The sequence below is a fragment of the Antennarius striatus genome, chromosome 20 (assembly GCF_040054535.1).
Source record: "Antennarius striatus isolate MH-2024 chromosome 20, ASM4005453v1, whole genome shotgun sequence".
NCBI lineage: Eukaryota > Metazoa > Chordata > Actinopteri > Lophiiformes > Antennariidae > Antennarius > Antennarius striatus.
The window spans coordinates 10,718,180-10,744,375 of NC_090795.1; the positions used below are offsets into that span (position 1 = coordinate 10,718,180).

The 26,196-nt window shown below is 39.0% G+C and overlaps 2 protein-coding genes across 5 annotated transcripts; both read right to left on the reverse strand.

The window, feature by feature from the left end:
- Positions 1–540: 540 nt before the first annotated feature.
- bco1 (beta-carotene oxygenase 1) lies at positions 541–5,922 on the reverse strand. 2 transcript variants are annotated; one of them, XM_068303984.1, is made up of 11 exons: positions 5,618–5,915; positions 5,397–5,525; positions 5,181–5,310; positions 4,644–4,791; positions 4,404–4,557; positions 3,569–3,789; positions 3,191–3,448; positions 2,967–3,072; positions 2,792–2,886; positions 1,069–1,180; positions 541–952 (listed from the first exon to the last, which is right to left on the reverse strand). In XM_068303984.1, exons 1-11 carry the CDS (start codon positions 5,679–5,681, stop codon positions 798–800), a joined length of 1,572 nt encoding a protein of 523 aa, XP_068160085.1. In that variant the 5' UTR covers positions 5,682–5,915; the 3' UTR covers positions 541–797. The 2 variants fall into 2 exon arrangements, 1 of the variants encoding a protein (XP_068160085.1); XR_011033939.1 differs by lacking the exon at positions 2,792–2,886 and having other exon boundaries at positions 813–952; positions 5,618–5,922.
- Positions 5,923–10,057: 4,135 nt separating this feature from the next.
- On the reverse strand, positions 10,058–24,353 carry tlcd4a (TLC domain containing 4a). 3 transcript variants are annotated; one of them, XM_068303939.1, is made up of 7 exons: positions 24,082–24,353; positions 19,873–20,042; positions 18,334–18,423; positions 17,410–17,468; positions 17,139–17,233; positions 13,286–13,359; positions 10,058–13,199 (listed from the first exon to the last, which is right to left on the reverse strand). In XM_068303939.1, exons 2-7 carry the CDS (start codon positions 20,025–20,027, stop codon positions 12,881–12,883), a joined length of 792 nt encoding a protein of 263 aa, XP_068160040.1. In that variant the 5' UTR covers positions 20,028–20,042; positions 24,082–24,353; the 3' UTR covers positions 10,058–12,880. The 3 variants fall into 3 exon arrangements, with proteins under 3 accessions (XP_068160040.1, XP_068160041.1, XP_068160039.1); XM_068303940.1 differs by lacking the exon at positions 24,082–24,353 and adding an exon at positions 23,358–23,572; XM_068303938.1 differs by lacking the exon at positions 24,082–24,353 and adding an exon at positions 23,342–23,572.
- Positions 24,354–26,196: the final 1,843 nt, after the last annotated feature.

Consider the following 26,196-nt stretch of genomic DNA (forward strand, 5'->3'; position numbering starts at 1 on the left):
GGCCATTTTATTTTCCCCGCTGTATTAATTTTTTGTTTGACCAATTAGGTGAAACAAATTAAGTTCATCTGTTTGATTGTTTGGGAGGTCCGTTTGTTCTATTATGTCCATTCATTTGCCTCAGTTCTGAGTTCACTTGGAGTTTAGTTATATTTAGCTGGCCTCTTTTACTAGGGTTAGGTAAAAACTCCTTTGTTATCTGTTTGTTTTATGGGAAATTAAAAGAAAAAGCCTGATTTTAGACAAAAAAAATTCCTGTATCCTATTGCCTTACTGCTTGGTCCATGACACACATCCTAGTGTTTTGGACTCTCTCATCCTGGTTCAGCAGCACATTGTATGACACAATTATTTTCTGTTGAGAAGACAACCAGTGCTCACATCTGCAACCTGATTACCACTGATAAAAGGACCAACCCAATCATGTCTATATTTTTATAATGTATAGAAAAAGATGGCATATTACTGTATGTTAGAAAAGGACATGGAGTCCGGAAAATGGAAATGAATAATTCTTCTTTACTATTAAAGGAATACATCTCAAATACAGATTTTTTTATTGAAAAGGAAGCAGACAATACAGTACAAAATCAGTGTAATAGAATAATGTGAATTAAGTGCAAAGTTTTCAGTTATATATACACAAGTTGATACCACAGTTTGATTGGCACAAAACCAATGATGAGAAATATTAAAAAGTAGTTTTGATATGACGGTTGAAGCGATTATTGTGGGGTATGGTGATGTGCATATACATCTCCTTACAGAAGAGTTTTTGTAAGATCTACACACAACAATTAATTTCCTTGTGAGATAAAATAGCCATGCATGTCTCTGTGGAGCTCAGTGGCCACATACGCACGAGCGACTTCTTTGAATGTTCTGCCATCAAGTATCAAGAGGAAACAAGACTGGCCTGGGTTGGAATTGATAACGGATGTTAACACCACACCTGCAAATAGAAAGAAAGGGGTTATCATAAGTAATGCAAAGCAGAGTGTCTAAAAGAAGACACATAAAGCCAATCAGTTAACTGTAAATATGTTAACAATCCCACATCGTTCTCACCATCATCCTCTGCCTCTCCATTGGGTCTGGGAACAAACACAGGCTCTGAAGGCCAGCAGTTGTCCTCACTCCAGCACAGCATTTCCTTGGTTTCTGTGTCCAGCTTCCCAATCTATAACAAATAAGCAGCTCATGATGAAAAACAATAAAAACTACCATTGTGTGTTCCTCACTACACCAACATTTTTTTAAATCAGCATATTATGGACATTTTTGTCACAGCATTTCGCAAAAAACAGTTTAACTTGTAGACACCAACTGCACATGCAGTACTTTGTCCCAGCTGTAAATTATACTATAAAAAGAGCTGTAAAGTCATTAAACGGATTCGGCCCTATGGGTGGACAGTAAATTCAGGTAAGATTATATAAGATTCATTGATGATTCAGACATCAGGCAATCCAACTGAGCCTTCCAGCACCACACAGTTCAAACAGCTATCCATGAAAAGCTGCACCGTCTTATGCTCTGATCAATTTAAACAAAAGTAATCTGTAAATTTACTCCAGATTACAGGCAACCACTATGATGTTACATTCCCCTTTACATTCTTGACTTATTTCAAGTGTTTTTTTGCAGAATAGTATGACACCATAGTGAAATCGAACTTTTAACCACTGAATTCTATGCAGTATGAGTCCAAAAGGGTTGTTTCTTTCCAGATACTTTCCAGCTATCCTGAGATACCACATTCACTGAATGCATTTACCAGATCAACTTCAACTTCCAGCCATAACTCTGGTCCATATGCACACATAAAACCCCTCGCAGTCACAAGGAAGATAGCAAACTCCATACTTTGCTTTCTTTGATAAGAACATGACTGATTTTTTTCACTTTCTCAGCACATCTTAGGACATTTTATATTTGTGGCATGTGAATTCTGTCATAATTGTGTTCCTCATTGCAGCACTGAAAGGGGGAAGTATCATAAATAGCAATGGATAAAATGATTAAGTGTTAGAATTAAAAAAGCATAATATTTTCAGTTCCCACAGGAAGAGTTTGTTTCCCTCCAAAAATAGTAAAGGGTCCTAAACAAGAAAGGATCTGCTTCAATGTTGGTTTTCATTTCTGAAATTAATTCAGATGTGCTTATAGTTCTGACGCAAAAGCGCAAGGTCGCCTTTTCTTTAAAAGGAAGCTCGAGTGAGGATTTTCTTCTGCCTTGTTTTAGCTTTTCCTGGAGTTCATCCTGCTTTTAATTAAGCATTTGCAAAAGCCATAACCAAAGCAACATTAGTCCAATTGTTTAAATCAAGATGTTTCCTTTTGTAGCTTCCTCTTTGCAGGCACTTTATCTCTGGATCATGGGTATGCAGTGAGAAGCAAAGGAAGCTGTTCTGGAAAGTATAAGAATTTATTCCTGAATACTTTGATGGTTTGAGTGTATCACTTCTCTTCATTGTTTTGGGAATCCTGCTAATGGACAAGATGTGTGGGAATTACATCCAGAGCCATTAAAAGGTTCACTGAAGGGATCTGTTCACATTTAAAAGAGAGTTCCTTCATTCCTGACAGCGGCTGATTCTCAGTTCTGCTATTTGTTTGATACATCAGTAGAAACAATGCAGTAAGGAAAATTGTACTTCCCAGTTTTCCAGCACTTCAAGAGTTTTGCGTGTTTCAGGTCTCAACTGACAAATAACACTTATGAGACTGGAAGAAATCACAAACACAAATGTTCCCATCGGTTCTGTTTAAAAATAAAAGAGACTGTTACCTTGTTTGACAATGCAGAATCCATCGCACAGTTTGCATAAACAAATCGGTGCCGTTTTCCATTTATATCATAATTTATTCTTGGCAATTCAAAACCTGATGGAGATTAAAGAAAAATTGATATATTTTAAATGATAACATATGTGAGGATGTATCCGAACAAACAGCTGTTTTACCTTCACAGATCACTTCAGCCTGGCACATTAATTTGCCTTCTTTCTCCTTCACAGCACTGGCTGTAGTGTATTTGAGTTTCACCAGGTCTTCTCCATCTGCGACACCCTATAAAATCCAGTCCAAAATAATGAAGTCTCTGGGGATTTAATTTTTTTTTCTAAATTTCAGGCTGAAAATGTTCGGAATTTTGAATGAACTTTTTTTTAAAAATTAAAATTTGCACCTTGTCTGAGTGAACGGGAAGCACAAATCTTTTGTAGCTTGGTCTGCAGTACTTCTCATCACGGGCTGTGCTGCATTCCTTCAGTTTGCTCAGGTAGAACATATCATAAAGTCTGCTGTCTTTGTACGTGATGATGTCAAAGACAACGTGACCGTCATCCTCGAAAGCGTTCACGTGATGGTAGGCCACCATCGCTCCTGTGTAGTACTTCGTCTCAACGTGTTTGCCAGTCTTTCTTTCTATCAGGTGGATCAGAGTCTGTTGAAAGATAATGCACAGTTCAACTAAATGAAGGGGTCCATAATATCTGTCGTACTACCCATAGCTGCATCATATTTATCTCTGTAGTGTAAATACAAGGCGTTGGTGACTGCTTACATTTTCCTCGGGACAGAATTTCAAGCAGCTTGCCCAGTTGACCCCCCTCATGTATGCAGTGGCCATCCTGAGGATATCCAATTTGTAAGGCTGCTCAATGAAGATGAAGTAGTTGTCTGTGATCCCAAAGCTATGGTAGTAGCAGGGTGTGAGCATTGAGCGGCAGGGAATTGTACAAATCACCTCCACGTTCTTCAGTGCAGGGACATTCTTGTCTTTGTCTGAAAATTGTGAAGACAAATGCAAAAGAAAAACAGGTTAAACAAAATCATTCAAGAGGATAAAGTTACCCTGAGAGTAGAAGTGATGGTGAGACAAAGTTATTGTAGTCAGTCTTTAGGAAAGCTTTGTTATTTACAAATGTTAATTTGCTACTATGGTGGTCTGGGGTCAACACTGAAGTTACCAGGTATCTCAAAATTTTTCTACAACAACATGGCTTTGTTGTCAGCCTATTTTTTGCTGCAATCATTTTATATATGAGTCTCTCTGACTGTCCATTCTGGTTCTTTCATGCTGTTTGATTTGAGTGCCGCCCACCTCCATTTCACCCTTCTGCCTCCACAGATTCACTGACTTTATCATTATTATCTGGGCTTTGTTATCTTAATCTCCCCGAAGGGTCTAAAGACAGATGACAGAATAGTAGTCATATAAAATCTCATGTAATAAAACACTATTTTAATCTTTCCTGATTAAAATAGTGTTAAATATTGATAGTGTCATGCTGAGAAATGCAGTTCTGAACCTTCAGTGCAGATTGTCCACATCTACAAGATACAGCAAAAAGGAAGTAATAACATGGGCTCAGAGGGGGGGGGGAAATGTCATGTACCTTTGGTTGCAGCAGCAGCAGGAACCTTGAACAGTATGTATTTAGTCTTGCCCTTCTCTGCCACACAAGTCCCGATGTTGTAGGCATTGCCCTCTTTGTCATAGTGTGGATGGGAAGTAACCAAGTTTACTGGTAGATACTTTGTGTAGTCCACCTGGGTGAAGTAATTCAGTACTCCCTTAACCCTTTTTTTAAGGTTTGGCATCATTGATGAGTTATCATGATTATATATAACTTTACCTTTTCCTGAGTTTCCAGTGACACAGGATCAATCTTTCGTATGTAGTTGGTTTCAGAGGTGGCATAATAGTCATTTCCATATTTAATGAAATTGTTCCCGCAGTTGTCGGTGAAGTCAGGCACTGTGTGATTGAGAAAGGTAATTGCCCTGAGGAGTAAAAAAAAAAAGAGATGAGAATTTAAAGACATATAAAGAGGTAAGAAGTTTTTCAAAACAACGAACACGAGCACGAATGAAAAATATATGGGTCAGTCATAAATACTTATCAGCAAGTTATCAGAGAGGTTTGCTATCAACACAGAAGACTTTGTGTTTGTGTGAGATCTGTTGGTGTCTTGCATGAAGTTTATGAATTGCAAATGTTAACAAATAATTTAACAAATAACAAATAAGTTTTCCCTTTCAATTATGGCACCTATACATTTAAACTATCGTTACCTGGATGCCACACATTTATTGCGTCTTCATTTTCATTTTATAGAGAAATAAAATGGTTCATGAGACAGTAAAGAGGAATAAATAATGAGGATGCATACTTTACAATGAAGTTCTTGCTTGGATCCGGGTATGCCATAGTTCCCATCTCAGATATAACTATCCTGTTCGCGGCCATGTTCGCTTTAAAGGTGTCACTTCTGAGAAATCTGCTCCTGTAAGTCACTTCACCTGTAAAGAGAGAAAAAGAAACGTTGCATTGTCTCGATACCTGAAAGTCATCCAGTTTGTTTAAAAAAAAAAAAAGCATGACTAACCATCTTTAAAGATGAAGTTGTGCATGATGGCCATCCCATCAAACCAGTGGTCATAGCCGGTGTCCCCCACAGAGAAGATGCCGGGTCCATTGCGCAGCAGTATGCCTTGCAACCAGCTGGGAATATTCCCTGTGTGACAAAAATCCGAGAAAATTACAACATATTCAGTGATCTAATAAATAGGATTAAAGTCATTCCTGCAGTAAAGTCACTAGACGTACCTTTCACCTCGGCTTTGTGCGGCTCCGGGCTCTCCGTTGCGCTTTTGGAGAAGTCCACTGACATGATTGCTGAACGATCAGATAATAACAGCGCGCCTTCAGACTGAAGCACCACAACAGTCCGCACCACTCCCTTTAATACTCCTGGTTTTTTTTCTTCTTATCTCTGTGTTGACGTGATCCTCCTCTCGGGATTTCACAGAAATGCCGTCCTGAGAATGAGGTTCAACTTTATACACACCGATCATCATCTGATCGTCGTTGGTGACTCCTGGCTCGCCGCCAGTTCATTTCAAAACATTGGACAAGACTCCTTTTTTTAATTTACGTCTCTGGTAGGTTGAAGTCAGTTCATTTGGGCCATCAGGTCAACTGGAAGAAACGAAGCTTTATGTCTTGCCTTTAATCGAAATCAGCAGGAAATGGTGTTGCGTCATTGCTCCAAATGCCCTTTCCCTCAAACAATCACTTTGATTAGCCTAAGAAATCTAGGATGGGCAGAGCAAAGATTAAAAAATATCACAGATGTAAGATAAGTTCTGTGGTATATAATTTTTCTTGGAATAAGGGTGCAACGCAGGTGCAATGGATGGCGGAATGAGTTTACATTTTGTTACCTGAGTGAGTGTCAAATGCATGAGTTACAAGGAAACAAAAAATAAATTAATTTGGGTATTTTTCTTGGTATTGGGTGCCATAAAACCAAGAGCGCCATCCCATCCAATGACACTGATTTCTAGCATAAGAAATGTGAAAATATATGTGGGGATCTACACCCAGAGTCACATGTTGTCTTGGGTCTAGGCCTAGGGTCACATGCTAATCAGGAAGTGATAGGTTTGCTGACTATAAGTTAGACTCACCTTGTGTTTGCTGGTCGCTGGTTGTGTGTGCTGGGCTCCCATGGAAGAGCATGTCTTGTCTCTTCATGGGGGGCACACAGGCTTCAGCATGACATTTTGTCATTTGTTTTACCTTATTGAGACCTGAGCTGTTGGGCTGCACAGGTAAGTAACTCAAATGCAAATTTTTTATAAATATTTTAAACCTTGCATTTGAACATCTCAGTCATCTTCAGATTACCACCGCTGTATCCGCCGCAGCGGGTCACGGGGAGCCGGAGCCTATCTAGGTGGCATAGGCTGCGAGGCGGGGGACACTCCAGGCACGACGCCAGTGCACCGCGGAGCCACACACAAAGACTTACAGCCATGCACACACACACTCATTCCTACGGGCAATTTGGAACGGCCAACCAACCTGAAGTGTGTGCTTATTTGGTAGCAAGAGAATGTGAATCAAGACTTTTCGTGTGCTATTAAAAAGTAGCCCTACCCCTTTCAGTTATGTTCGGAGTTGACCATGCTAAACTGTTTAATGAAGCTGTCAACTAACATGGTTGTTTTTATTAAAAGGGCCAGGCCAGCTGCTGTTTCATGTAATGAATTGGTATTTTATTTATTTCTTTTCTGTTTTCAATTGTCCTCCTGAATTTTTCCTCTGGGCCATATGTGTCAAACTCAAAGCCTGAGGGCCAAATGTGGCCCTCCACATCATTTTATGTGGCTCGCCAGGGCGAAAAAGGTCAGAGTTTTTAAAAATAAATAGGTCTAAAGTCTGCTTTGACCAAAAACCACATTTCCCACAATACAGTAACTAAGCCTATTTTAACTTTGACAAAAAACAAAGTTAATGTCCTAACTTGTGTATGATGTTATTTTTCTTTATTCACTTTGATAGTTTGATCATTGATTGATGGAGTTATAACCTTACAAATTAAAAGACTTTTTGTTATAACAGAGCAACAAGCAATCATGTTTGTATTGTTTAATTCAAGTTATTTAACATTGAGTGTTAGTTACATTTATTTTATATTACATTGAGTTACATTTGTAAGTTACATCTAGTTCTTTGAGGACAGTCATTATGCCGATGTGGCCCTCAGTGAAAATGAGTTTGACACCCCTGCTCATGTGATCAATTGGAGTTGCTTTGTCAGACTGTTTTTTCTAATAAGTGGTGCTGTCTATGCTGGTGGTTCTCCTCCTTAATTGTGTCTTCTACATAGGACACTCTTTCTAGAAGACTGGACCCACGCTGATGCTTGCCCTTTGTAGGAGGATTGCACTGGTGAGACAGAAAATTGGTGTGCACTTTTAACTATTATGACATGGTGTGATATTATATAGTTTTTATCAGATTTTACAATTTTTAGAATCAGATTTTAAGAGTTGAGTTTTCTGTGCTGCATGTTTTGTGTTGGGTCTACTGTCTCTACCATTATTCTGTTCCATTTTGTCTCATCTGAGCAGAGCACCTTCTTCCATGTTTGCTGCGTCCCCTACATAGATTCTGGCTAACTTGAAACAAGGCTTCTTATGGTTTACTTTTGAAAATGTTTTTTTTCTTGCCCCTCTCCCTTAAATAGTTGTGCAGTTCACAACCAACAGCTGTCCCGCAGTCATATTTCTCCACCTGACCAGGATCTCTGCAGTTCATCCAGAGTCACTGCGGTCCTATGGTCGCATCTGTAAGTGTTCTCTTTATTTTGGCCTGTTTAGGTTGGTTGGCTGGTTAAGTTTAGGTGGACGACTGTGTGTTGGTAGGTTTACAGTTGTGCCATACTCTTTCCATTTCCAAATGATAGATAGAATAGTTCTGTCAGAGATTCATAGCTTGGCAAATACTCTTAAGCCTCATCCTGCTTTAAATTTCTCTTCAACAATATCCTTGGATTTCATGATGATGTTCACTCCCCGATATTCTTTTAACAAACCTGTGCGGCCATCACAGAATGGTGGTATTTATACTGAGATTAGATTACACAAGTTGGTTCTGTGAATCATTAAGCCAACATTTAGTAATTCAGCAATCATCAGACAATTTCTTAAGCCAGTTGGACTCACTCAGAGAACGCAGGCAAAGTTATAACTCACGTAACTACCTGAAAGGCTGTTGTCTTTATCTTAATTAATGTGTCAATTCACTGATCAGTGTTGTAATTTTTGTTTATAGCCTATACCATCACAGGATAGCATGTGAACTTGTTCACCTGGTTTTACATCCTCGTGAGAAATGAAATTTTTGTCTTTTATGTTGAACTTTGATTCTTTGAAGTCGTGACTCCTTGATGGCTAAAGTGAGAAATCCAAGTCAGCACACACCGGATTTGTCCTTCCGGTCTGGGACCAGTTTTACACAGGATGCCTGTCCTGACATGACCGGTCCGGCACCAAGAGTATGTAGAGAATGGCTTGTTTACAGAAGCTGCATGTTAATAGACAGATACAGCGACTAAAACCGAAAGTATCACTGTGTTTAAGATAGTTTATTTGCAGCACTCGCCAATAGACGTGCTTTTGAGCCCTAAAATGTTTAAGCACTGAGATAATCTCTACTAGTCTCATGTTAGGGCAGGGTTTAGATAGATAGATAGATACTTTATACTGACTGTTTCCAAGAATAACTAAAGGAGTGTTATCATTTATGCGTTTATATAAATGCCTGATGGACTTTCATTTTCAGATATCCCCACATTTTTTCCAGAATGATATCTAAATTGAGCATTCTCAGAACTTGTATTGTAATGACCTACAAGGAAAAACATTTATATTATTCAACTTTGAATATCCAAAAAAATTTTTTTTAAGGAATCTTGTACAGACAATATGCATCATGATCAGTGCAAATGTCTTCTCTGACCTATTTAGAATTGTGACTGTGAATTAAGATTGCATAGTTCAGATTAAAAGTATACTACAACACTTCCCTCTAGTGTTACATGTAAGACATAACCTGTTGTGGTAAAGAAGCGTGTTTGGATAGTCAATTACGTCTAAAAAAAAATCAAAACTAATCATTTTAATTTGGAGCTTCGAAGAGTTGAGCAGCACTTCCCTATCTGTGGACAGAAAATGTGAACATTCCAACTGAAAGACAAATCTTTGAAAAGTCCAAGTGAAAGATAAAATCGACTGACAAAACAGAACACAGTGGAATCGTTTGACAATATTATCTTACTGTTACCACAAGAGGGTAGAATTTTTCTACTTTTATCATGACAGCATCATCTTCTCAAACCACATGCACATTTAGGGAAATCTACAGTTTTACTATTCATCAGTCCAACATAAAGTGGCCATTATTTAGTCGTTTGTTGTATATATACAGTAGTTCTATATGATTTGTTATTCAGTAGTCATGAAATGACATTTCTTAACTTTAAATGAGCATTACACATTACAAATTAACATTAAAATCCATTATAAGTCAACTTTAAAATCATGTAAAATTCAATGGTTTTTTTTAATAAATGATGAAATGTGAGCAAAATCAATATCTTTAAATCCTGATTTACAGTCAGGCTTTTGTAGAAATGCGTTTTATCACATTAAAAAGTAAGTTAAAGGAGTCAGAACCCGAATGATGCACATCACAACCTGTAATTTGGTATTTATTGTAAAGAACAAATAAAAATGTAAATGACAATACATCCTCCGATACATTCATAGAATGTCAATAAACACTCACATCCTTCTATTCAACATTCAGAACAGAAACATCAAGACCAGATTAATTTGCTGATAACAGCATCTTCTCTCTAAGCATCAAATTTTGTCCTCTTCTCCTGGATTAATAAATTAATGACAATGTATGCACATGAGCTATGAAGCTTCACAGATCAATGTTTATTTCCACTGACCAGACTGTCGCAAACTGTGCCAATTAGTATTCAAGTATTCCCTTGTTTAATTCTGTGCTGGATAACATACTAAATATCTGCTTTATGATGCTCCCATTACATCATTATCACCAACATTACCTGCGGATTACATTATGTGTCACAGTACAGGAATAATGTTTAAGTAAACATTATGTACACATACTGAAATAAATAAAGCAAAGAACAGTTTGTCTTGCAAATGTATATGCTATTTTGTCTACAGTGCAGTCCCCATGCAGTGACACATGCAGATATAGAGGGTGCATAAAGAACACCATATTGATCATGCATGACCTTACATACACAGCCACCCGCCTACTCTACAGAAGCGGCCTGCTGTCCTGACATCCTGCATGACTTTCATTTAGTTCCAGTGCAATATGAACAAATGCCACGACTCTCATCTGAGATGTGGGATGCTGATGTACGCTTGTGGTGATGATGACATACACCATTCATCAGTTGGAATCTTTTTCTGTTCCCAAAACACTGCTTGTGAAAGTCTTCATCTTTGTGAAGAACCTTGATAGTTATGTGAACAGAATTTATCTGAAAAATTATATTGGCACTGCAGTATGCTAAAGAAAAAAAAAAAGAACTTATATAAAAAGGCTTGAGCATGGAGCAGTAATGATTTAAGCACTGGCACAAATATGTTTATAAGTCCAAATTTAAATGTAGAACTATAATTTGAAACAAACACACTAAAAAGGCAAAACAATCATGTTAGACAGGCAGTAAATCACCACCAACAACAACAAAAGCAACACCTTTCAGTGTTGGATGGGACAAAGTATTCCCTGGGTAATCACGAGTTGTTTCAAAATGGTAACAAAATAAGTGGTGCACAACATCTGAGAGAAGTTGTTAATGTTCAGAAGCTGCATCCAATCTTCAAGTATACATTTCATAAATCATCACTTAATTGTTTGGGCTTATTTGACGATAAGACTTGTCTTCAATTCTCCTGAACAGATTAACTCCTGCTTTGAGTGTTTTAAAATAACATTCATGTTAGAATATCACTGTTAGAACAGTGTGTTATTTTAACATTCACGTTAGCATTACACATTGTACTAATAGTGATATTCATGTCTACAGGACAGGGGACACAAATCCTCTAATTCACTGAATGCATAAGGAGTGCAGATGATGTGTAAGTCAGTGTATCTTGTATGTACAGCAAAGAGGCAGAAACTGCCACAAGGCCTGACAACAGTCACGCAATGTGTTGTGAATATTGGATTGTGTTTCATTTTAACACAAAACTCAAATCTGTGATAACATTCAACTTTCAAATGAATGAAAATATTAGACTTTAATTTAATTTGCTGGCTAAATGTCCAACTCTTCAGTGAGAAAATACACAAGTTTGCAGTTTGTTGGTAAGATGTTCAATGTTTCATTTTAAGATATTATAAATTGTCAAAACATGATGTGGAGAAACCAGAAAGACCGTCTCCTGTCAACCCTCTTGGCATAAATTTCAAAGTAGTCTCTCCATCCCCCAGCCCCATGCATTGCACAGTAGGAAATAAATATAATATAGGCTTCACCAAAAAATGTTAACATATCATTTTCTCTGTCATACTTTCTCCATTCTGCAAAACGTATAAGGTTGTTTGCATGTTTAATATGTGGATTTATAAAGCTGATTCCTCCTTCAGTTCTTGCATTGCTTAATGTCAGTATACAAAAACATTCAGTTTTCCATTTAGAGTGTCTACATTATTCTGTACATGTTTCCTCTTCATTAAAAACAGTTAATTTTAGATTACCTGCACCTTTTAAAATCGAATTGCCCTGACCCCAGCGAGACTAAGGAGATACTCCATCTTCTATATAGTGTACCAACATTTCATGACCAAAATTAAACATTCAAATGACTCAAAATATTCCAATTGACGTCGTAAAAGGCTGGCCATCGAAACAAACCTCAAACTTCCACTTGGTTTGTCTGTTGTTCTCTCTTATTGCCTCACCTGTAATCCCTTTTGTATCAGTTATATCTGAGCAAATTCAGTTGGATTTACTGAGGAAAAGTGATGCTGGTCACTTATCCTCAACATGCATCGTACAATGATATATTTCACTGACCAATAATTGTGAAATCAATAAAATCTTTTCAGGATTCCTTCAAATCAACTCATATTTCAACACCTCTGTCACAGGACCTTAAGTAGAAGTACCAAAAAAAAACAAGTATTGTAAAGTCTTTTGCTGAGTGTGTAAAGAACAGTAAACTTTTTGACAATTATGACGGGACAGCTCATTGTCCCAGGATGACCTCTTTTTGTGTAGGGCTTAAATGTTCAAGACAAAAATAGTTGGCCATGCACACAGTATTGCTGACAGGTCATCTTCATGGCTTAAGGACGGCCAGTTCAGCGATCCATCTCTGCAAAGAAATCCCATCTTCCCTCATTACATTCTGTTCTGTATTATAACTGGGAGTTGCAGGAAAGCATCTTAAGTCCCCACATGCCACTGCGCTGATTGCATTTGACTCGTTTGTTTCCTCACCAGAAACCCTGGTTCCCTTAATCCGTCTTCCCATTCTCCTGAGGAACGCCGGCTTTGCTTTGCCGTGCCAATCGCAACACTTTGTAGCAACCGCGTGCAATTTTATGCATCCACATAACGTTCATGATGTCCAGGCAGATGCTGGAGCAGATCCAGGCTATGCGGCCGCCCCGTGGCACCAGGTAGAAGGCTTCTGTGCCATACACCGCATACATACGACTGTAGTAGACTGGTATGACAGCGATGCGGACCATGAAAAAGACTACTGCCATGGCAATGCCATTCGCCAAGTTAGGTCGGAAGGACTTGGGATATCCTAGTACCTCAAAGAACCAGCTGAAATACATCACATATTTTAAGATATTGGAATCTGAACTGCAGTTATGATTTAAAATCCTATGCTTGTGTTAACAGATACATACCGCTGGTTCACACATGGTGTAGAAAACTCAGCAAGCAGACGGAAGTTAGCAAAATAAGGCAACATTCCTTGGCCCTGGAGCAACGGGGTAAGAACAGGAAAACAAGAAAACATGAAAGGGACAAAAACAAGACACCAGCTGCTTAGAGGAGTAACTGGGTAACTAATGTGAAAGCAGCATCATTGTCTCTCTCAATGTATTTCATATTTCTACAAACTTCAACAGTGTGGGGGACTAGGCTCTAAAATTAGATGATGTCCTCAATAAATATAGACTTACTTGGCAGATTTGACAAAGAGCTCTCAGGAAACACAATTATTCCGTAAAGTTTTGTGGGCCAAATTTATCCTGAGCTATAATTTGACTTCCTAGTGATTCATCATCTTCATTTATCCTGAGTAAAAAATAATCCCCTCTCCAAAGGTAGTATGAAGAACTGTTGATGTACAATACCCAGAACTATGGATCACTTAGAGAGGAGGGGAAATACTAGATTTTAATCCAAGTTCATGGTTCAAGCTTTTAGTGCTGTTTGCATTGATATAAACAGTATAGCATGTAGCACTAATTTCTGTAGCTAACTATTGCGAGACAGCGGTAAGCCATACTGTAAATACCATAGAGCATTCATCTGAATAACCTGGCAACATTGACATACTGTATATAGAGATCAAATTACAACACAGCACAGGCGTACAACCATACATACATTCATACACTATTTGAAGGAGCAATCAAAAGCCATGCAGAATAAAAAGCAATAAGTTTTACTGCCAGACATGTTTACAAGACCAGGGTCTGAGCTCCACGTTGTCCTGGTGTGAGATCATCTTCAGCATGTTCGAACCAACAGGGACCCAAACTTGAAGTGGAATCATGTGTTCTTGAAGCAGTTTTTAGTGTGAACTAAACATACCCACTGTTATAATTGGTTTTATTTCTCATCCATTCTGCAAAACTTGAGTGAGGATGATCTCAAAACGAAAATGTTTTCAGGATATTCTATTAACAACAATGTTGGCTTGACATACCTTTCAAAATCTGGTGTGCTAAAACTGCTTCATCAGCCAAGTAAATTCAAATTTTCTCACAACTGTTCTCTGAAAAACTGTTAGATGGCTCAGTGTTGTGATTGTTGACGTAATATTATCAACAATTCAAAGGATTAACTTGGGTTCCAAATTTGAACAAGACAAACTCAAAATTAAAATTTAAAAACTGCAGCATTCAATTTCATTGAAAGATATTTGTCTACCTGACTTTAGTACGTAGAAGAAGACTTACCATCAGGGCCCAAACCGCAGCTGCTCATTGAAACATACTTACAACGTGATTCAAACAGGGTGCGACTGCTTTTCAGATTTTGTACCGTATGATGTGAGCCCTCCACCTAGCAGGAGAATGCTAATACGTCTAGATACTGGTAAGTCCATACTGTCACTGGGCATATCATATCTGCTCAGTGTAACACAACAGCAATAGCAGCAGACAAGACAGGAATGAACAGGTCCCCATCTAGATCAAGAGCTAAACAGCCCTCAACCATTTTGGTAGTTTTTGCATGAACGGGGATGACACAACCCGACTAGATGTTGGTAGTTTTTGCATGTAGGCTTTGAAGAAGGGGCTATTAATGTTAAAGTCAAGTTAGGACACACAGACAGAAAGACGGATAGATAAATTAGAAAGAAATGGGGAACAAAATGCCACCACGATTGGAAGCAAATGAGAAGCAACACTTATAGAGAACAAGGCATGCATCTAATGTCCACACAGCAGTCATGTTGTGCTTCCATCCCTTTAATTGAGCTGAAACACACACAGAATTAATGCTAGTAACACAAATCACAACATGACTATTTTTGTAGCTGATAAAACATTAAAAAGCTCATTAAGGTGATGTTTAATTAAATTTAATTCTTAATTTGGCTGTGCGCCTCTGGGCTTTTCATGCTGACTAGGTAAAAATTCATTGACTGAATGCTTGCCACGCAGACACACTCAACACATTAACTAATAAGAGACTTTGACAACATACGACAAATTAGACTGAATTAAAAAAGACATCAAGGGGTTTTTTTTGGTTTTATGGATGCTGTAATATGGCTTAAGATGTGGGGGTTTTTTCTACTAACGTTGAGTGAAGTGGAGAAATCTTTATGTTATCCCACCTGATTTTTAGATCTAGTCTGAGGAAACAGTCATTATGAGTGTCCAGTAACAGTATGGCCAACTTCCATTCATTTACCTACTGGTTTTAGATACAGGTGCTTGCCCTGCTTCTCCATGTGAAAGGCTGGATTTGCAGTTATAAATCTGAATTTCATTCTAAAAATGTTTTAATCATGTGATAATTTTTTTTAAAAATAAATAAATGCCAAACAGAAATATTCCTCATGAATAAAACCGATTCAAATATGAGGTGTGTCAACAAACAGATCTGTAAATCCAGCAGATGATTAGTAAATGAGTAAAATGTGAATTAGGGCCGCAGAGGTTAAAAGCAAACAGTTGTATCACTTTATTTGTAATCATTTGCCAGTGGCGATGTAAAATGTGACTGATTTTTACAATCCAAGAACAGCTTAGGTACAGGGACTCTGAGGCAGGGCAATGCACACTGTATAATGGACTTTGGGTAAGTTTGTTTTGATAAAATTAAGGTGAAAAGAAAAATACCAAAAATCCTAACAGAATCCATTCTATATGGGGAAAAAAGGGCCTGGCTATCCGGCGATACAGTTGGTTTCATGTAGTTGACATTATTTGACAAGTGTCAGTTTTCCCTCATTGCAGACTCACAGGAGGAGTGTAAGGAAGATAAAAAGCAGGCAGGACTAGGCTCTGGCACAAAAACAGACAGATAGAAGGTACTGCAGATAGACAGGTAAGTTAAGGAAATTATACTATTTGTTGGCATGCATAGAAACAAGAAGGGGAGCCCTTGCTGTCGAACACTTGCGTGCTGCCAGCATGCACACGGTGGCTACCGTTTGGCATTCAGCTGCACTAAGCTCAGGAAGGTTCAGCTTATGTCAGATTCACACAGCATAGAAGGGAGTCAGAAACAGAAAGCACAGAAATAGTAAGGGGTATTGTGTGTGGGAGGGGGGGGGGGTCATCAGCCAGTACCAATATTGAGCATTCCATGCAAAAAATACCATAGTCATTCATTTGCTTTATAATTATCCACAGATCCTGGCGATCTAGAGGGTTTCAGGTTGAACCAAGAGTGAACAGCACTACCCATAAATGCTGAGTAAGCCAAGAGTCACTAATTAAATTTTCAGATGACATGTGAAACTAATGTTTGCAACTGCTTAAGAGTTCCTAAAAAGTTCGAGCAAATGCACAACCTTCCCATCTGACGGATGAGCTGGTGTAACACGAGGTCATGACAAACTGTCTAAAAACTCTTTACTAATCTTTGCTAAAAAATATATCAGTCTTTTCAACACAGCTACTTGATATTTAGCCGTATCAACAATACCTGGCAAACTGTAAAACCTACTGGAATGTGCTCTCCCTCATGCACAACATGTGTCACTATAACTCACAAGCTACTTTATTTAAGTCTGCACCACTTTTTTCAGCTCCAAAAAATGATGGACTTTAAACATGAATTCCTTCTCAAGTGTGTTTGCACAGTTTCGGGTACATCAACAGTGCACGTACAAACAACAGCAATCTTGCTTTGTGTATATTTGATTAACCCATAGGATGTACATTCGAACAGTCATGCAGACATTGCTGGTGCAATGACACCCAACTTGACCGGAGAGAGTTGTTCACCCTTGGTTTTCTCCTTCCCATCTTGCCCGCACATTCTGCTATTGGACAACAGTGCACTCACCAGTACATAGTAGTAAGCATACAACGCTGCCAGATGGTGAACTACAAAAAACTTGTCACCTATCGCCTCCCAATAGTAAAATATTAGCAGCAAATCTGGAAAACAAAAATAAAGGGGTAAGAAGGATAATACTGAACGTTATGGGTGCATTTAAAGCATTTAAATACAGTTCATATAAGGTAGTAGGTTATAATTCAAATGAGTCCTCAAATTAGTCCTTATGAACCCACTTTGACACACATTACCTGTGTAAACCATACAATTCTCTTACCAGATATGAGGTAGCCTGTTGTGATGGCAACATTAGTTTTCACCAGTGTAGGATCTCCCCTGTTGAGAGAACATGTTCCTTTTGACTTCCCGGGTTCTTACTGTGTATACAGAGACACAGCAGTACCCACAGTGACATACAGCTAATAGAAGAAAAAATGACAAAAATGCATCAAGTTCATCCATCAGTGTGCCCATCACACTGATGGGGGGGGGTGGTTAAAACTGGTTGAGTGGGAAAAAATCTACCATTACTCACAATTTTTTAGTTTTTTTTTCTACTAAGTTTCATCTAAACTGAAATAAAAACATTCATACACTTTTATAATTCTGAATGTGATTGCTAAATGCATAATATACAGATAGGACACCAATATCCATTTATTATCTCTGACTCTTGTCCTTATATGGTCTCGGGAGCCATGGGCTTATCTCAGATGACAGGTTGCTGACAGGTTGCTAGTTTATCACAGTGCCAACAAATGGACAGAATACCAAGCATTCAACCTCACTTTCACACTAACTGGAAATGTAGAGTCCCTGGTACACTCATGCCACGTGTTTACACTGATTTAGGAAAGAAGTGGGAGCTCAAGTAAGCATGAGGAGACCACCAAACTCTATACCGAAAGGCTGCCAGTCAGGATTCAAATTCGAAACCCCCTACCAAACCTCTGTTTTACTAGATTACTTGTGCTAGCTAGTTAGTTATATATACTAACATCAATTCCTGAGACTCACCCTAGTTTTGTAATTGAGGAATGAACAACTTCCAAACACATTGCCTTCAAATACATCTCATCTGCTTTGATGGGACAATAGTCCCATCAGATGGTGTCCCATTTGTGGAAAAAACGATGAATATACTGTATAAAAGCATGTAAAATAAACATTGGACTCATTTGGTGAACAGATAAACGCTCACCAGACTGGATCTTCATTGACAGCATCATCAAAGAACAAAATGTAGAGACAGAAGATTCCCACTAACAGTGCGTGAAAAGTCGAAACTGTCCTGAAATGACAACAAACACAGACATGACGATCGATAGTTGGCTAACGTTGACGCAGCAGAGATTTTGTTTGAAAAGCATGCTAAAGAGACCTTTACTTGTGAAAACCACCTTGAGCTGGTGGCATTGGAGTGCTGGATTTGGATTTTAAGTAACAAGAGTGAATCAACTGATTGCCTGTCAGTGCTACATGGAGATGTACACCAATCAGACTAAGTGATATAACATTGCTGAAGGATTCAACAGAATTACACAGTCCTGGTCCCAGCTGAGTCAGTGATCGGCCTGTAAGACCGCTCTAACAGATTTCATCAAGATTTGACAGGTGCAAGTGCAGCAATCATCAATCTGAATTTACCTATAAACTATGACCGCATTTAAAATGATCTAATGTGTCATAAAAAGAGAAGATGAAAATTAATAATGGACACATTTTCGATTGCAGTGTAGTTTTTGGAAGCAGTATCTGCAATGTTCCAACAAGATGACAGCAAACGACACTTGCTGTCTGACCAAATGGTGCAGATATCAGTGTGATCACTCCAGACTGGAAGCAATCCTACGTGTCTGTGAGAATAAAGCAGGTCTACTGATTCAAAACAAAGAGGATAATCTGACTGATAAAAACAAGACATTGGTGTATTTTACATTTTATTCATTTCATTTTAGTGTTGAACTGAGATATGTGGCATTGGCAACACTGCTGAATATGAATCCACAAGGGAGTTCATTAGCCAGTAGCAAATATGACTGTTTTAACCAAGGTAGGTGAAAGCTGCAACAGGAGGAATCCGTATAACCATACAATATAATCTTATATCATATAATTACGGATGTTTAGAGGATGGCTTGGATTAAAACCTTGATATTTAGCTTCCTTTTTACTTCTGAACGGAAATCATCATTGCGCAATGCAGTGCAGAGGTACTAGGCGCATTTGTTATTTCCTTTGCATATCCACTGTAACCACATTGGGGGCAAACAGGCTGAATTACTTCTGCAGTAAAATTATAACAAACATTTTTAGAAAGTAAGGATTTACCATCTAAACTTGGGACTTGTTTGTGACTAGTGTGACAGTTTGTGCTGCATACACTAACAATGTCAGGAATCCTGTCAGCATGCCAATCAGAAATGAACACAGGATTTTCTGGTACAACTACCTTTCATAAGAAGCGTAGGATTTTATATTTCCTTTCTGTTCTAAGCTTGACAGGTTAACAGACAAACATAATTGTTGCATATCAAAATTGAGAAGTTTCAAACTTTCTCACTCAACAAAAGGCTTACAATAAAAATTACTTTAATTTTCTTCCATGCCAGCCACACATTACAGCCTTTAGAACAAAGAATGTAAATCATGGTGCTTTCTTTGAATGAGTCAGACATCAGTGACAGGAAATATGTAACTGCAAATCAGCGTCACACCCAAACTGAATTCATATCCTCACCTCGAGTTCCACTCCACCTTCTGCTTGTCATTAAGTCTGAGGAAGCCAGGGCTGATGCGCGAGGACAGCCATGGGCTGACTTTGTGGAAGAACCACTGGAAGGTGAAGAAACTGGTCACCGAGATGGTGAGGATAAGCTGGCTGAATGGGTCCATGGCCACCCAAAGCCACTGTGAGAGGATGGAGAGAAAAACAGATGACAAAATCAGTTAGTTTTCTCTCACTGCATTCTTCTGCAAACAAGCTAAACTCTGTGAAGCCTTCAAGAAAGTATGACTGAATAGAAAGGCACTCAGAGAGCTCACAGCATAGAGAACACTGCAAAACATTTCTCGAACTCCATCTCAATCCAGACCTGCCCATACATTATCATATTCTGGGGACCACAGCTCTACAGACTTCATAGAAATAGACAAAGAACATATATTATTTCCTTAGTGGGCATAACTGTGAGTGACAATAAACACACACAAATAAGATAAATTTACTGTTTAAAAGCAAAAAAATGAGAGTAAAAATGATTCAGTGTCTTAATATCTGTTGAAAAGCTGACATGTGTGTCAGGAAATGCTCTTTCTGAGACAGTATGAAATGAAAAACACTTGAATCCACATCAACATCTAATCACTGCTTCCTAATCCCTAATTAGAAAAGTTTCAGTGGTTTATGAGGATTTGATTTAATAGCTGCACAAAGTGCAATTACCATACCTATATTTATGAAAGAAACAGGGTCATGTGGGTCCCATTTCTTTAGCATGACTCAGGTCACACCATCGTGACAATATGACATCTATGGCTTTGATGAACTTTGACAACAACTGAAACACATCTTACAAAATTTCAGCTGCCACTAATTCAAGTCAATTTTTAACTCAACTCACAGAGAGGACAAAAAGCCACCCAAGAAAGCTTGCTTTACGCCTCACACACAAAGACTGAGGTAAGAATAACTAATAAAGATATTCAGACATCAGTTCTAATCCATAACTTCTTTATGTCTTCAGAGCGTTGGTTAAAAACTGTCTGGCTGAAAATTGAAGGTGGATTTTCACAAGAACAAGTTAATGTACTACTCCCTAGGTCACCATGACATACTGGGAAAACCACTTGTATTCAGACAGAAGAGGAGGTGTCAGTGGATAAATCTGGCTGTATCACACCTTTACTACAACTTAACAGTTAGATTACAGCAATGCAATAGTTTATTTGTAGAAGAAGTGCAGCTCAAAAAAGAGGAATTAAAAACTCAAAATCCTCTAGAGAACAAAAAAATTTGACCAGAAAAAGAAACTGTAATGGAAATTTGTATTGTGTGTGTCCTGATTTGACTCTTACCATGTCATTACTGAGAACATGCCTCAAAACCTCAATGCAACTGCTGGGTTAAGTCACATCTTAGTTTGTTTGAACACAGAGAGGTCACAGCAGGTCACACCCTATTAAACCATATAGGGAGCTGAGATGCTGTAAACCCAGTACCCCTCACAAAGGAGAGCAAATAGAGAGGAGATGGAGATAGTTTAATTCCTCACAGAGCACAGAAACAATTCTACCAGTTTATTCTAAAATCATAGAATTGTTTGTTTGCATTGCTTTGCGCTGCGGGGACTAAACAACACATTTAGTCTATAGACTACAGTTTGACTAGTCTATAGACCTCTATGATGCTATAGCATCATTGAGGTCTTTTGACTTATTGTTTGTTTGTACTTATTGTTTCTTAGTATTTCTATGCTCTGTGTGGAATAAATCACACATTATATTCTAGCATCATAGGAGTCTTGTCGATTAATGGTGTAAGTTTTCTGTGTACCCACCTCTGCGGACCTGTATTAAAATATTTCACAAAACAGAAACTAAAACTGATAGACTAAGAATGAACATATGAAACATCAAATACACTTAAAATTAAGTGTAACATAGACAGAATCTATAAATTTAGTAAAATAAACATTCTGAATGCAGTGTAATAGTACAGACGTGTGAGGTTCAGGTCACTAGTTTTTTATATATTCTTCTCATCACCAGAGATATGGTTTGCTAAAAATGTGTGTGTGGCAGTAAGTAGGGGAATCATTTGTCAGCATCATCAGAGCTGCTCCTTAATCTCGATTTTGTTTATCCCAGGATGCACGTAATGGACATTCAATAAAAAAACAATTAACTGTTCTGCTCTTCTTACACTGAGTGATGTATGATTAATGCAGGTTAATCCCGAATGACACATGAAGCTGCTTCTTTCTATTCTTCTAGATGTCTAATAAAGCTTTTGTAACACAAAAACTTATTTGATAAAACCACACATGCAGACATCACCATTGTCACAATATAAATCCAGCTCTACTACAACATTAAAGGTTTGATTTGTTATGAGACAAAAACATTTCAATTCTCAGACCCTCTTGTTCACTGACTGAACTGTTTTATGAGCATCACATTCAGCTATTTCCATGTGACCTGTTTTGACTCTCGGTAAAATGCCAAGTCAGTTACTCCCAGGAGAAACACACACCCACATATGTACACACACACACACACACACACACACACACACACACTCACACACACACACTCAAACTGAGCATGTTGAACTCTCTGGAGTACTAGCCTTGGTAATTTTATACCTGCTTTGTTCCTGTGCTACACAGCAAACCTCACAGAAGCCCAAAAGTCACCAGGGAACAAAATGCGAAATGCTAGAGAGTGCCCTCCTTATGCTTCCCCATAATGCATTAGTGAGCAGAGAGCACCAGTACTCTAACCTATCATGCTGGGAAGGGGGGGGGAGCTGACTTGAGTTATTGCAGAGACACATAAATAGTCCCTCCTGTGACTTTGACGGAGGAAATTTGTGAATATGTAAGATTGCTTCAAGTGAGATTTTCAAGCCACAACAAAGGATTGTTGTAGGTCAACACACATTCAAGTTCGCCGACTGCAACAGGTACGCAGTCAGCAACAAGGGCAAATGTTTACTGAAGTGGACTTAAAAGTAGATAAAGTAAACAGCTGAAGTCCCAAGGTTAACCAAGAACTAATGGTGTGCAGATGGTGGCAATGTGAGTCAAACTCCATTCTGTGTGAGGTTTATTGGCAAAACATAACATTTATTAACTGATTGCAATCAAATCATAAAACAAAATCAGTCGAAACAGCTCAATAGAACAGCTTCTGTAAGTTTTTTCCCAAAATAAAACACAAGCTGTTGAGTTAACTGGGTTCTGAAGCCTCTGGAGGATTCAAGCCTTTGATGACAAACATCTCTAGTGTTTTCTAAAGACTTTCCCTGCTATGACCTACTGAAACATGACAAACGGCCAGCTCTCTGAACAAAAAAATATATATTTGGGACTCTACAGCTGAAAATGACTTATAAAGTCTAGTTTTGAGGATATGTGCAATTAAAATAAAATGTAAAAAAACTACAGAACGGGATTTATGCCAATGGAATGAAGAAAAAGAGCAACCTGCATAAACTCGGACCTGGAACTCTGGAGCTGAATCCGACTCCTATTGAGGACCCTGGGTGATGGACTGTATGTGGCAGCTGAAAGAGAAATTTACTCCAAACTAATTCCAGGAATAAGGAGCGGTGTTATTCAGGTCCCGACTGGTGTCCCCCCCACCATCCAGATGGAGCCCGACTCGTCTTGAGCCCGTCTTAAAGATAGGCCTGGTCTAAATATTCCTGGAATAGATGTCTCATTCCCCAGCACACTGCTGAAACAGGTTTTCTGGATTGTGTTGCCTCTGCTTCGTGTGTGTGCGCCTTAAAATGCGCTTTCCAGAAACGGGTGGAGCTTTTCTGCTCTTCTTTTTTTTTTTTTTTTTTTTATTCATGCAGTGAGGAAAACGAACGAAAAGCAACGAGCATCCCAGGATTGAATAGATGCTGGGGATAACCGATCAGCCAAAAAAAAACAACAACAACAACAACAACGTGTTATTACCCCAACACAATGGCTGATTACCTTCAACACGAGGAATATGTTATACAATAACCCATAAGGCCGGAGCATGCTGCATTTTCTTCAACAGCTGCTGTCAAACGTGTTGAAACGCGTCTCTGGCCTGCGTGCGTGCGCGCACGTGTGTGTGCGCGAGTGTGTGCGTGTGTATGTGTGTGAGAGAGTGTGTGTGTGTGTGTGTGTGTGTGTGTGTCGGACACGGATGAGGAAAAACGAGACCACATCTCAGATGGACTCACCGTAAGACGTTCATCAAGATGTTTTGCGCCTCACTCTCTCAGCCGCTTTCCGGGGGTCGCTCCCGGATCCGTGCGCGTCGCGTCGCAGCCATGGCGAGTCATTTTAGGTAAACAGCGCAGTCGATCCTCCCCCGGGCGCTCACGCTGACAAGTTCAAGGGGATGTGCGCCTCCTGTTTACCGAGAAACGTGCGTGACGGTGGTGAGTGGGTCGTGCAGCTCGACGCTCGTTTACTGAAGCGGTGAAGCGATGGGGGGGTGTTGGCTACCCCCCTCTCTCCCTCTCTCCTCTCTCTCTCCCTCCCCCCTCTCTCTCCTTCACTCTCAAATTACAGCTGAATTCTTAAAGACACACACACACACACACACACACACACACACACACACACACACACACACACACACACACACACTCAGAGGTCTGCCCGTGGACGCTCACAATGTCTATTTATAGCCGAGGCCGATTGAACCGATCCGGACTGAATCAGAGCCAAAGAGTCAAACATCTCTGAGCGGCCGGTCTTAAATATCAGTGAATCCAGTCAAAACCACCATCTGCACCATTCCTCTGTTTTATATCACAGAGGAATTCATCCCTGATTCTATCGGCTTTCATTGCCAAATGTATTAATCAATGTTGGCAGTGATCAAATCAACATGGAGCAGCGCATTTAATAGACGATCAATACAGCAGATATTAACAGTTTTTGTTTTTTTTAATGAAACACTAAATCCTGCTTTTATTTACTAATTAAATTTTTCAGAATTATTCTGCTCCTCTGTTTCTGGCGCACAAAGACCTCCAGACGTATGATAGTTTGTGAGTTCACTTGCTGCAACGGCATTCCTCACACGCCGCTGAATGGCGTGGCATGTCGTGTCACGTGACTGTGACGTCACTCAGGACCGTCCTTATGGTATGTTCTTCAACAAAGCCTTGTTGCACTTGTTGTTTCAGAATGTCCCATGACATCCAAGAACGAGAAGCTTTGATTGTTACATACAGTCATACACATACAATCACACACAATTTCACACAGTCACACACAATTTAACACAATCATACACGATTATACACAGAATAATATTGTGACATTCAGTTCTCTACTGTTCTCCCTAACCCGATGGGTTGAGTGTAGTGCTCAAGAATACAGGCTGTGGTCTGGGGGTCAGCAGCGTTTGGGTCAGCAGTAGTTGATGATCTTGGCTTCAAGTAAAAAGTGCTGATGTTGATGAAGACCTGAACTTAAAAATGTCTTTGTGACCATACTGCTAAATGAAATCTGTGGAGGTAGGGACAGTCTTTTAACAGCACCAAATGTGTTGGGAAAGATAATATTTGAGCTTATATTTGATTATTGGGGTTGGCTCACTGATCTGGATCAGTAGTCAGTAAAAATGATATTTTATGTTAAATGAGGAGGGGGGTCTAGTCATGTGTCATGTCTTTATTGGATTATTTAAATTGTTGTGTGATTTGGTTATTACAAACAACTGATAAATAGCTTTCAGTTGTGTGGCACACTATGCACATGATCATTCTCTAGGGTCTAGGGTCTGTTTCCCCATGAAATTTCACCTGTGAAGGAAATGGCACTTTCTGACTGCACTCTAATTTCCCTGTGGTGTGCCTTGATTTTCTAAAAATAAATCTGCAATCTGCCTCAGTTCCACTGGAGTCTGGCGCCCCCTGATGGTGGTAAAGCTCTAGGTCCAGCTCTTCCTCCCTCATCTCCCTGATAAACACCAGGACCAGATAGAGCAGTGAATCATGAACAATTTGTCTTGGAGCTTTAATGATCCTTATCACCAATAATGACTAATGAATGACTAATGAATTACTAGAATGGGCAGCACCTGCAATCAAAATCATGACATTTTGGCTAATCTGACTAACATGCAGCCAAAACCAAGTCAGATGTAGACCAAAGATAACAAAAGTCCATACATTCTTTACCCAAAATAAATCTGAGTTAAAAAAATCAAAAGAAAAAACAGGACTTAACCTCTAGGAGTCAACACCCATTTATCCTTAAAGGATATCATGTGGGTTATAACACAAACCAAGTGGACCACAACAGGGACATTCAATGTGTGTGTTACACGGGTGTCACCG

Bases quoted from the DNA above. Each gene is read 5' to 3' on its own strand.
- bco1 (XM_068303984.1), bottom strand. From the start codon at position 5,681: ATGTCAGTGGACTTCTCCAAAAGCGCAACGGAGAGCCCGGAGCCGCAC. The intron at 3,790-4,403 runs GTACATGACATT...CACAATTTTCAG, and splicing joins TGCTGCTGCTGCAACCAAAG to ACAAAGACAAGAATGTCCCT. The intron at 953-1,068 runs GTGAGAACGATG...TTCTATTTGCAG, and splicing joins TGGAGAGGCAGAGGATGATG to GTGTGGTGTTAACATCCGTT.
- tlcd4a (XM_068303938.1), bottom strand. The intron at 18,424-19,872 runs GTGAGGATATGA...TTGTCATTTCAG, and splicing joins AAGGTGGAGTGGAACTCGAG to GACAGTTTCGACTTTTCACG. The intron at 17,234-17,409 runs GTAAGAGAATTG...TTTGTTTTCCAG, and splicing joins AACAGGCTACCTCATATCTG to ATTTGCTGCTAATATTTTAC.